At 37.3% G+C, this 13,032-nt stretch overlaps 1 protein-coding gene across 5 annotated transcripts in view; it reads right to left on the bottom strand.

Annotated features, from left to right (window-relative positions):
• Positions 1–13,032, bottom strand: part of DPY19L3 (dpy-19 like C-mannosyltransferase 3) — a 74,950-nt gene that overhangs the window by 35,771 nt on the left and 26,147 nt on the right. For 4 of the 5 annotated variants that reach the window (XM_030874499.2, XM_060288465.1, XM_060288466.1 and 1 more), the window contains 4 exons: positions 6,951–7,072; positions 6,054–6,199; positions 3,982–4,105; positions 3,303–3,437 (listed from right to left, as the gene is read on the bottom strand). In XM_030874499.2, the coding sequence (XP_030730359.1) occupies positions 3,303–3,437; positions 3,982–4,105; positions 6,054–6,199; positions 6,951–7,072 (527 nt within the window). The remainder of the gene's footprint in view (positions 1–3,302; positions 3,438–3,981; positions 4,106–6,053; positions 6,200–6,950; positions 7,073–13,032) is intronic. The other variant, XM_060288467.1, reaches the window with a different exon arrangement.

The raw sequence follows: 13,032 nt of genomic DNA on the forward strand, positions 1-13,032 counted from the left end.
GAGGGGCAGAAGAAAGGAGTGTCTCATTACTGCTGGGTGAAGATGAAAGTTTAGGCTCTCTGCTGACACCATCCCGGGAGGGATGGGGAGGGCTGTCTCATTACCAATAAGTTGAAGGTTCTCCACGTGGCATTCATGCTTCACCCTTTCTTGTCCTTTTGGCTTTTCTTGGGGCTTTTTTGGTTTGAGTCCATTGGTTTCTCCTGATTGCTGACTTTTCCAGTATCTAGTCTGAGATATATGCAGCAAAAAGAAAACCCAGTGAACTCACTGCCATATTCTTCCTCTGGTTTCGAGGTCTCCAGGTGTAGTCTACTTTCTTTTCTCCACCTCTCAAAATTTTCTTATATTTGTTTTTTACATATTGTCTAGGGCTTTTAATTGTACTTAGTAGGAAGAATAAGAAGTGCGTTTCCTTCATTTTGTCTGGAACCATATGGAGTACTTTAAAATTGCCTCTTAGGCATTGATCACTAATGTGTTTTGTTTTCACAACAGGTAGTCTCCACATTCTTAGTCTTTAATCGAACAGAATTATATGCTTAGTAATAACATTTACTGTTCTGTTTTATATTTTAAAACCCTGTACACATTTCTCACTGAAAACTTGATCTTTTGATGGTAAGAGAGTTTCCATCATCCATGAAAAGAAGATGACGTGTACTGAAAAAGATATTGCTTCTTGTCACCACATCAGGCTCTGAATTTGTATTACTTTTTTCTATATCAATTATTCTGACTCTTTCCCATTCAATATGATTAGAGATCAGTGATTCCAATTTATGAAGAAACTAAGGCTCCAAGAAGTTATATCACTTGACAAAGTTTAAAGAGCTAGTTATCTTCAGAGTTGATAGTAGCAACTTGGTATTATAACCCAGATCCTTTCATTATAATACTGTTCCTCCTTTAATTCTGATAGTTTTAACTACTTCTAACGCCAACAGAGTTTCAAATATAAAAGTTCAACGAAGCTTAGAACTGAATATGAAATAAATTAGCTGTATTATTCTTTAGTTTTTTGTGTGTGCCAAAATAGTACCTTTTATTCTGTTTTCCAATTTTTTAAAAAAGAAAAAGAAACAGATGTTCATTACAGAAATATTCAAGAGATGTAAAGAACAAAAAGAAAATAAGAGCATCAATCACATAGCTGACTGCTAATACTTTAATGCATATATTTCTGGAAACTTTCCTCTCTCTATACATATGTTTTATTTTTAAAAAAGGGAGAAGGAAAACTAATGGTTATATATAACTAACACTGTGTTACATAGTTAAGACATGTTTGTTTAACAATACCCTATTGCTATTGGCTTAGGTCATTTCCAGACTTTTCTTATTACAGTCCAGCTAAAATGAACATGTTTGATTATTTCCTTAGGATAAATTTCAAGAGGTCAAAATTTGGTGAAAAGACATACGTGTTTTCTTAGGCTTTTGATACCTACTGTGAAAATACACTACAGAAAAATTATACACTAGGAAAAAAGTTTTATATATGTATTTTCAAAATGGCTCAATATTATTTATTTTTATTTATTTCTTCTTTCATTTATTAATTAATTTATTTTTTATGTTAAAATGTACAATGTTCTTTTGAACATACTTGTTAGAAAGGGGGGAAAAGTGATATCAGATATGAAGAGACTAACTGGCCTAAGAGTGTATGACAAGAAGAAATACAAAGGTATCTAGGCACCTCTTCCCCTTAGCTTGCAAGTCTCCATGAACAAAGCATAGAGAGTTTACAAAACAGGAAAGCAAATATAAACAGACAGCAACAGACTCAGCTTCATTTGTACATGCAGCTTTTAGAGGCATGTGGGCTTTATTATCATTATCTAATACCATATATATATACACACACATACATATATTATACACCCACACACATATATACACATTTTAACTTTGGCTTATCCACCTTTCTTTTTTTAATTAAAAATAGTTTTAATTTTTTAATTTTTATTTTATATTGGAGTATAGCTGATTAATGATATGTTAGTTACAGGTATACAGAAAAGTGATTCAGCTATACCCATAGAAGTATCCATTCTTTTTCACATACTTTTCCCATTTATCCACCTGCTTTCTTTACTGTATTTTACCTTCATATCTTCCCCTCTCAAACTCCATCCAAATTCTAGTCTCCTCATTTTTGGTCCACCTCTAGAATCTCATTTCTGTGAAACCTTTCTAGCCGAAAAAGAAGTCTCCTCTTCTAGACTTCTGGCACTTACTGTTACTACAAATTGACATCTATAGATATACAGACATCCCTCTAATTGTATAGACATCTTTATTTCCCAAGCTAGATGGCAAACTCCCTGTGGATGGGACAATGTCTTATACAGGTTGGAATTTTCTATAGTGCCTATCCTATTATTATGACTCAGTAGATAGATAATATATGTGTGTTGGTTGACTTTAATGTTTCCTAATTCAGATTCAGTCAGTTTCCAAAGACTGTTGCATCTCTTTTGACATGGAATATGTGAGTACAACTCTTCTCTATTAGATTATATTGCTGCCTTAGACCTGGTGATAATATTTTATAGTTGGAAAATATTTAAGTTACTGTTACTTTGGAATAGTAACTATGAGCAACTTAAAAACATATACAACACATTAAAACGTATTTCTGCACATGACAAAAACCATACAGTTAAATGACAGCAGCACACACTGGGAGACAAACAATGGTTTCCTTTATAATTTCCTTATTTCATATGTGACCTCTGACCAATCAATAGGGATTCACATCCCGTACTGGTAAATGTTACTATGAAAATTTTACAAAGTACCACAGAAAAGCTGTTATACACCCATTGATTTCCTTGGGGGAAAAAAGGTGGGACAATACACAGTAATACATTTTAAAATAGCTATCTTATATTTTAAAATTTAAGTCAACTCTATAAAGGACAACTGATTTAGACATTTGTGCTCCAAATAAATCCATCTTTTTTTTAAGGTCACGCCACATGTGGGATCTTTGTTCCCCGACCAGGGATCGAACCTGTGCCCCGTGCAGTGGAAGTGTGGAGTCTTAACCACTGGCCTGCCAGGGAAGTCCCGAAATAAATCCATCTTTTAATGTAAAATAAGCAGAATAAAAATTAAGATGATCAAACTAGGCTGCATAAATTACTCAGCTTCAACTGACTACAGCATATTTACATTATAGCTAAGAAGCAGCTTCAACTTTATCATTAAGCATGTGCATATTTTGAGCTCATTCTATCATATAAAACATTAAACAACAACCATCTCAACTGAGAAAAGAGAGCAAACCTTACCTTCACTGCTGGCAGCATGTCCAAGGAGTCCAGTATGAACAGCACTAATGCTTGCATCAGCATCATAAATTGATTAAATTGCCATGTTAGACTAAAGAGAAAAGTTGACATGAAAATGGCAAGAAGTGTCAGCCTCTGTAAAAAGAAAATCTTTGTATAATTTACATGTCTCTAGTAATAAAAAGCCTCTCAGACAAGTGTTCTCAAGAGCAGCCAATATCTCTATAAACCAAACAGAAAAACTATGCACTGTTGCTCTGAAAACTCTTGCATTTGTTATTTAAGTTCTAAATAGCCTAACGTGACACTCTGCATATAAATATTCACATATGGTATGTGTACTCCATATTATCATGGAGGCAATAATGCACCAAATCACATCTCAAGAGCAACGGCTTAAAAATTCTGACAGTTCTGCAGAAATTTTGTGTGGGTTTGCCATAACTGTTTAAGGGCAGATAATGCAGAGTACATTTTTAACATCAAAAATGAAAACATTTTCTTTGCAAAGTAGCAACAGGTTTAGAAAAAGAAAACTTAATTTAACTCAAGTTAAAAAATTGGTCATGGAATAAGAACTATTAACATGCACTTGGACACGATGAACATCACATTTTCTGAAGCTTCTAAGATAAAATTGGAGAACTAAAAATATATACAAAGTATTATAAAAACTTACTTGAGAAAGGGGCTGTAAGTTTGGTCTCAGGAAATATGTAATTGCTGCTATCTGAATTGCAAAGAATGGCAGCGCCCAATTCTCTCTCAGTGGGATGGTAAACTCAACCCTTGTGGTATCTATTCTGCACAAGGAAAACACAAAGGACCAAAGTAGTAATTTTTACTATCATTACCTCAAAGATTTCCTAAAGTGAAAGACATATTATGTTAAGTATGTTTAGATTTTGGTTCTTGGTTCTCAATAATTTGCCTTTATCATCATCATCATCACGCCTGCAACATAAAACTGGCATTGAGAAAATTTAACTAACCTGTCCACAGGTATGCAGTGGTAGAACTGGGGTAGAACTGGTAGTGCTTTATACTTGAGTCTTAATTTTGTCATTGATTAATAAACTTTTAAAAGCTCCTTGACTCCCCTAAAATGTGAACCCCCAGAGGGCAAGTGTAGTTAAGTTTTCAACTTTGTACACCTAGTACCAAGAACGATCCCTATACATACTAGGAATCCAATAAATGTCTTTATTTACTTTTAATAGGAACAATAAATTTGACTTTAATTTATTCTTTTTTAAAATTTATTTTTTGTTGAAGTATAGCTGAATTACAGACTTTCATTTACTCTTAGCAGGAATAATATGTTAGATTAAAATGTTAAGAGCGGACTTCCCTGGTGGCACAGTGGTTGAGAGTCCGCCTGCCGATCCAGCGGACATGGGTTCGTGCCCCGGTCCGGGAAGATCCCACATGCCGCGGAGCGGCTGGGCCCGTGAGCCATGGCCGCTGAGCCTGCGCGTCCAGAGCCTGTGCTCTGCAACGGGAGAGGCCACAACAGTGAGAGGCCCGCGTACCGCAAAAAATAAATAAATAAATAAAAAATAAATAAAATGTTAAGAGGCAGCATAACATAGTGGTCTCACACTCTGCATTTGAATTCTGACCAAGACTTAGCTCCATGTGTGCACGTGTGTGTGTGTGTGTGTGTGTGTGCCTTTATCTATATATAAATATATATGCCTATATAAATATTCTCATATATATATACATATGCACACATAACCTTTTTATATATTTATACATATAATGTATATGTATAAAACAACCTTTTAAGCTTCAATTACCTCACTTCTAAAATAGTAATAATGGGCTTCCCTGGTGGCGGCAAGTGGTTGAGAGTCTGCCTGCCGATGCAGGGGACACGGGTTCGTGCCCAGGTCTGGGAGAATCCCACATGCCGCGGAGCGGCTGGGCCCGTGAGCCATGGCCGCTGAGTCTGCGCGTCCGGAGCCTGTGCTCCGCAACGGGAGAGGCCACAACAGTGAGAGGCCCGCATACCACACACACACACACACACACAAAATAAAATAAAACAAAATAGTAATAATAATAGTACCCACTCTACAGGTTTGTTAAAATCATACATATAAAGTATGATGTAAAGTGCTTGGCATATAGTAAGCACTCAGTAAGGTTATAATAAAAAGTAATTTGTTGAGGATTACAACATAAAATCAACATCAGAATTCATGTTCAAGTTTTAAGACTGCTACTGACTATTGGTGTTGCTTTTAATAGGTAAGGCAATAATTCGATTTATCTCGAATATGTTTTTTAAAAATGCTATTTCATAATGCTCCAGGGTTTGGAAATTAATAGATATTAATTAAATAATGTAAGAACTTCCTTACACTTGTACAGTGCTTTATACTTTGCTAATTATGAGCTGCATACAATCTTACTGAGGTTGATAATAAAGATATTAATAAACCTTTTAAGAGATGAGATTTGTGGCTGGAGAAATACTGATCACACAGCAAGTTGGTAATAGAATTGGGATTATTATAGATGATTCTCTTGACTTACAATTCAGTGTTTTGTTCCTCAGCTGTAGATGTACATATAAAAGTAGGACTTTCTACCTTACTAAATAAGAAAACCTCCACTAGGTAACCCAAAGAGAAAATACTCCAACAAAATGTGGCAGAACAACCTTCTTTAAACTGGAAATGAAGTGACTTCATTTTAACTTATACCTTAGAAAAGGAGAAGGGAATACTGATTCCAACTCACCTATTTGTGACATACCAGAAAGCTGCTAAGAGTCCTGACAGCCACGTACCACTCAGGAGCCAGCTGGTTATGTAAAGAGCTGTGACATAAATTGCTTGGAGTCCAAATAAGGTGTAAATATAAAAATAAACTGGCTCTATATATTTCTGTAAGGGAATGATAAAAAACGTCTGTTAAAGAAGCCCTACTCCTTCTCATGCCATTTACAAAATATGACAGTGGAAATTTAATATTCAGAAGCTTGGTATTAATTCCAAGAAATAAGCGTACATCACTCCTTCCTGTGTAAAAGTGTGCTAGCAGCCTTTCTTCTCAATACAAAAGCAGAAAAGGAAGTCCTTGAGGATTCTGGCTTCATTTTTTTTTTTTTTAAGTATTTATTTATTTATTTGGCTGCCCTGGGTCTTAGTTGCGGCACGTGGGATCTAGTACCCTGACCAGGGATCAAACCCAGGCCCCCTGCATTGGGAGCACGGAGTCCTCACCACTGGACCACCAGGGAAGTCCCTAGTTTCATTCTTTAGACGAGTTTTACAGCTAACTTCATCCAGTATTACCTTATTCACATGAGAAGTGGTCACTGTGATTTGCTAACTCTCCAGGTTGTTGTTTTTTTATTTCAAAGATAAATGAGGAGTGATCACATGTTTCCAAATGAAAATATTTATCAGCTTCTAGACTGCATACTTTAAGCCTGGAAGCATCTATATGTAAAAATATCTTATAAAATATAAATAAAAAGCAAAATTCACAATATGTGTGGAGAAAATTAGGATACTACTGTTTTTATACCAAGCCAGTTGAAGATCAGAAAAACATATGTGAAACATTCAACTTAAAATGTCAGACTTTGACTTTCATCTAATATTAAATTCAATGTCACAGAACACAACATACCTGTATGGGTAGAACTCTATATAAAATACTGAGAAAAACCTCTTGGTAAATATTCATTCGTTGAAGGAGGTTAATTGTCCTCATAGATTCGGTTTTGTTATCATATATTAAGCCATGAAAACCTAAGATTGATATTTGAAAATTCAGTAAAAGATAATTATAATTAAATTATTCATTCAAAACTATTCATAGATTCTTTAGTATATGCCAGAGAATGTGCTAGGTGTTGTGGATATAATAGTCCTATCCATGAAAAGCATACCATATAATAGATGGACATTATTTAAATGTTTACACAAACATAGGTAAATTATAACTTCTGTGATGTAATAGAAGAACCGTATGATTCTTCTACAGAAATTTGGGCAAGAGGATATTATATTTCCCTGCTCTGCCTTCCTGCCATGAGACCTGTAGTACCTCCTTTGGGAGAGTATATGAAGCCTCCCTCCCACCCCCAGGGATGGGTTTGGCCATTTGACTTGCTCTGACCAATGGCAGGTGAGTGGATGTGACACAGGTCACATCTGAGCAGAATCTTTAAGAGACAATGCATGCTTCCACCAGCAATCTTGCCCTTTTCCTCTGCAGTGGTAACAGTATGTTCCACATAGGGGCTGGATAATGAGAGTGAGAAATAAATCTGTTGTTATAGAATTCCATTGTTATATTGAGGTCATTTGCTACTGTAACCAAGCCAACTAATTAACAGAAGGTATGAACAGTTCACAGAAGAAAACATGCACACAGTCCTTACACATCTGAAAAGATGCTCAACCTCACTCCTACTAGAATAGCAAATTAAAACTACACTAAGATATCGTTTCTCACCTAGCAGCTTGGAAAAAATCAAGAAGTTTGACAATATACTCTGTTAGTGAGGCTGTAAGGCTCTTTCATACACTGTAGTTGGGAATGCAAAATGGTATAATCCCTATGGAAGACAATTTGGCAACACCTAGCAAAATTACATGTGCATTTACTCTTTGATCCAGGAAGCCCATGTCTAGGAACAGATTCCAAAGACAGACTGGCAAAAAGACAAAATGACATAGGTACAAGGTCATTCCTGCAGTGCCATCTGTAAAAGCAAAAGATCAGAAACAATGCCAAAGTCCATCAACAGGAGGTGTTTTGGAATGAAATGTGTCCCCCCAAATTCCTATGTTGAAGCCCTAACCCCAATGTGTCTGTATTTGGATAGGGTCTACAAGGAGGTAAAAAGGTTAAGTGAGGTCATAGGGTGCGGCCTTAATCAGATAGGACTTGGTGTCCTTATAAGAAGAGGAACCAACAAGAGAGGGCTCTCTCCCTCCCTCTATGCAGACACACAGCGGAAAGGCTTTGTAAGGACATGGCAAGAAGGTGGCCAGCTACAAGCCAGAAAGAGGCTTCACCAGAAACCAACCCCGACAGTACCCTGATCGTAGACTTCTGGCCTCCAGAACTGAAAGAAAATAAATTTGTACTGTTTAAGCTACCCACTCTGTGTTATTTTGTTACGGCAGTCCTACTAGACTAATACAGGAGTGTTATGGACTGAGACTTTATATGGCCCCCTATGTTGAAGCCCTAAGGCCGTCCCCCTCCAATGTGATGGTATTGAAGATGAGCCTTTGGGAGGTAATTAGGTAGAGACAAAGGTTATAAGAGGGGGACCCTCATAATGGGATTAGTGCTCTTATCAGAAGAGACACTGGAGAGCTTGCTTTCTGTCTCTGTCTTCCATGTGAGGATGCAAAGAGAGGTGGCCAGCAACAAGCCAAGAGAGTCCTCACCAGAACCCAGCTGTGCTGGTACCCTGATCTTAGACTTCCAGCCTTTGGAACTGTGAGAAAATAAATTTCTGTTTTTTTAAGCCACCCAGTCAATGTTAGTTTGTTATGGCAGCCCGAGTAGACAAAGACAAGAAGGCTACCTGAATAAAGTTATGGTTACCCACACCAAGGAGTACTATGCAACTGCAAGAAAATAAGTAAGTAAATAAATAAGGAATATCATGATACTCTACTATAGAGTGATCAAGATTTCAGTCAAGTGAAAAAAGCAAAATAGAGGACAGTGTATACAGTAAGCAGGGTTTTTTCTGTAATAAAAGGGAAAATATGAATATATAAAGTATTTGCTTATATTGAAAATACTAACGGTAGAAGAATAAACCAAAAACTAATACAAATAGTTACCTAAAGAGTGAGGAAAGAAACAGGGTGGAGGTGACAGGGATGGAGGTGGACTTCCCTGAATGCTCCCTGTTTTATAGTTTTGACTTTGGAACCATGTAAACATTTTTTTAATAAGTATAAAAAATATATAAAATTTTTAAACAAAGCAATCACTGAAAACCAAAAGCAAGATAAAACAAAGAAACCTACTGAGTTGGTAGCTTGGTCACATAAAAAGAACTCTTTCCAGTGTTCTTGGGAATAGAGGAATATGACTGTAAATTCCTAGTAGGCTACATCCTAAGGACAAGAAGAATTACAAAGACAGCTTGAACTGTTTTCAGGCAATCATACTGTTAGTAGCAATATTATCATTGCTACACTGAAAGTATTCTACATAGCAGCATAAAACAAATAAGTGATAATGTCATAGAAGCCAAAATTTTCAACTTAAAGAAAACAAGATACAAATATAAAGTCAAAAAAGTAAAAACCTTGTTATCCTAATTTTGAACTAAAAATAGCTCTATTCATATTTTCTTTTAGGAAAAAAAAATCACATTTCCTACTCTGCTCACTAAAGGTCTGGAAATAAGGACCAAACTAGTAGCAATAAGTGCCTCTAGTACCCAGACTGTGGTCTATAAATAGCCACTAAAGAGAACTGGGGCTCCTGGGAGAAACAGCTGATTCTAGGTCACGGGTAGGAAATACACAAAATGGGCTTGAAACATCTTGTCATGCCAAAGGAGTTTTCAAAGGCTACTGGAGTCATGTCAAAAAGACAGCAGTTGGTGGTTAAGAATCCACCTGCCAATGCAGAGGAAAAGGGTTCAAGCCCTGGTCCGGGAAGATCCCACATGCCGCAGAGCAACTAAGCCCAGGTGCCACAACTACTGAGCCTGTGCTCTAGAGCCCACAAGCCACAACTACTGAGCCTGTGTGCCACAACTACTGAAGCCTGCATGCCTAGAACCCGTGCCCTGCAACGAGACAAGCCACCGCAATGAGAAGCCTGTGCACCACAATGAAGAGTAGCCCCAGCTTGCCACAACTAGAGAAAGCCCGCACAGCAACGAAAAACCCAATGCAGCCAAAAAAAAAAAAAAAAAAAAAAGCAGCTGATTTGAAGGGCATCCCACTGGCCAAAGACTGGACAACTTGTTTTAAGAAGAATAATGCAAAAGATTGAAATGCATGAAATATGTTAGAAATCCATGTGTTTATGATAATATTTAAAAAGCAAACCTTTAGGGGATGCTAGAGAGGTAACCCATTCTAAAACAAAGGGAAAGGATCAATACTTATCCCACCTTTCCTTTAGGAACTGACATTCTGGGTTGCCAAATAGTTGATGAGAAAACGTTTTTATTTAGAGAGGAAGTCCATCTGATAATGATGGAAGGAATTACAGAATCAGAATATCACCACGCTATAGTCCTTATGTAATGAACAGATTTAAGTAATGATCATCAATGGTGATAAACCTAGGTGAAAGGCTAACTAAGAACTTAATAGTGGATGGCCCAGTCTAAACTCCAAAAGAATGAGCTGCACATTATGCACCCCCTGATGTGGAAGTGGACAACACCATCTAGGAAGTATTCTTGCTAAAAAGCAGAACCTAAATCTGAGCAAGCCTCTAGATCTAACTGCCAATTACGAGGAAATTCAGACAACAGAGAAACACTGAATGGCACCATTGGGGCTCCACCAAAATCCAGAAAGTGGAAAACTCAGACAAAGCAATCAGTGTTTCCAGTGAAGAATTACAAGAAAAAAAAGATGGTGAGAAATCCATAGCTTAAAAGAAACAAAGACATAGCGAAAGACTGCAATGTATGAGCTTTATCTGGATTTCAAAACTACATTAAAAATCTGTAAGACAAGAGGAAAACGAGAATATTGAGTAGATATTTGATATTAAGTAATTTCTTAATTGTGATAATGACAACTTGGTTATGTTTATAAAAGGGATGGGCTTCCCTGGTGGCGCAGTGGTTGAGAGTCCACCTGCCGATGCAGGGGACACGGGTTCGTGCCCCAGTCCGGGAGGATCCCGCATGCTGAGGAGCGGCTGGGCCCGTAAGCCATGGCCGCTGAGCCTGCGCGTCCGGAGCCTGTGCTCCGCAACGAGAGAGGCCACAGCAGTGAGAGGCCCGTGTACCGCAAAAAAAAAAGAGAATTGCCATTCTTTAGAAAATTATACTGATATATTTACAGATGAAGCAATATGATGTCTTGGAGTTACTCCATAATTATCCAGGTTGAGGATGGGGGTAGAGAGGAAACAAGATTGGTCATAAACTGGTAACCACTGTAATTGAGTGATACTTGAGTGCAAATCCATTAGAGGATTTTCTCTACCTTTTTATATGTTTGAAAGTTTCTAAAAGAATAATCTTAACAAATAACTAAATGAATTGAAACAGATCAACCACTGAGTTCATAGTGATTAGAAAGAAAATACTCATTATTCACCTTTAGAGCAGAGGTTTTCAACTTCAACACTACCAGTATTTTGACATTTTGGTCCTGATACTTCTTTGTTGGGGGGACTGTCCTGAGCACCACAGGATGTTTAGCAGCATCTCTGCCCTCTACTCACTAAATTCCAGTAGCACACTCACCCTCTCCCCTGTAAAGTGTAACAATCAAAACCATCTCTGGACATTCCAGATGTCCCCCAGGACACAACTGCCCTTCAATAAGAACCCCTGCTTTGGGGAATGCTAGAGAAGCAACTCATAATTTTGAGAACTTGTAAGTACAGCTGATTCTCACTACTCACCACAGTTATGTTCTATAAAATTGCAATGAAAACTGTATTAGCAATACTGAATGAGGAGGAAATACAGGGTTACTTTCCTACAAGCTTCTGGTCATGCATTTTCATCAACTGATCAACACATGACCTTGATTTATATGAGTTTTTGTCTAAAGACACCTTTAGTATATATTGTTGTTTCATTAACATTTAACTCATGGCCGACAGCACTCTAACTCACACCTGAACAAAGCTCATCTAACACACGTTATTTTCTCTGTATGCCTTCACCATAGCCTTCTCGCACTTAGGAAAACTAGACAGCACTGCAGCACTATGCTTGTGGGCCACTTTAAACAGGAAAATCACCAACGAAAACCACAAAAATGCAAAAAACACATGGCACTAAACAGATTGTGAAAAGGACTCTGTAGTCTGAGCTGAAACACGAAAGCACTGCATCACCTTATTTGACCTCAGCTGGGAACACACAAATGAAGCAACTAAAAATTTTCACTGCTGTGCACATGCCCGTGAATGACGGTGAAAGCACCAGGACTATTGATTCTGGGGTTACAAATATGTTTCAGAGAGTAGGTGAATTTGCAAATATAGAATCCATGAATAATGAGGATCAACTGTATGGGGGAAAAATCAACACTTATCCTGCCTTTTTTGATAAACTGTAGCTCGGGGTAATCAAATAGCTGATGAGAAAAAGGTTTTCTATCTAACAGAGTTCCAGCTAATAAATGCAGGAGGAATGAGAGTCACTTCTGTAACTCTACTGAAATAATGGACAGAGGCAATAGTCATCAATGGCTGCTAAAACCACTAAGTGCAAGGCTGGTGAGTAATTAACCTTATTATGTGTGAATGCAACTATCCACACAGGAATCAACTGATTAACTTTTATGGCACTAAAAGAAAGGCAACCAAAATTTCATGTCTCCTATCGTGATAAAATTAGAGTACAAAACATCGCCCATGAAGAATTCTTACCAAAAATATATCTGATTCCAAACAAAGCCTAGAAAAAGGCAATTCTCTGTTATACGCACCCATATGAAGCACATAACGCATATATTGAGTAGGAGAGACCCTTTTGGAGGGTTCCATTAAATGGAGTAAAGGTAAAGAGTATGTGCTCTAA

Source organism: Globicephala melas, chromosome 19, assembly GCF_963455315.2.
Source record: "Globicephala melas chromosome 19, mGloMel1.2, whole genome shotgun sequence".
Taxonomy (NCBI): domain Eukaryota; kingdom Metazoa; phylum Chordata; class Mammalia; order Artiodactyla; family Delphinidae; genus Globicephala; species Globicephala melas.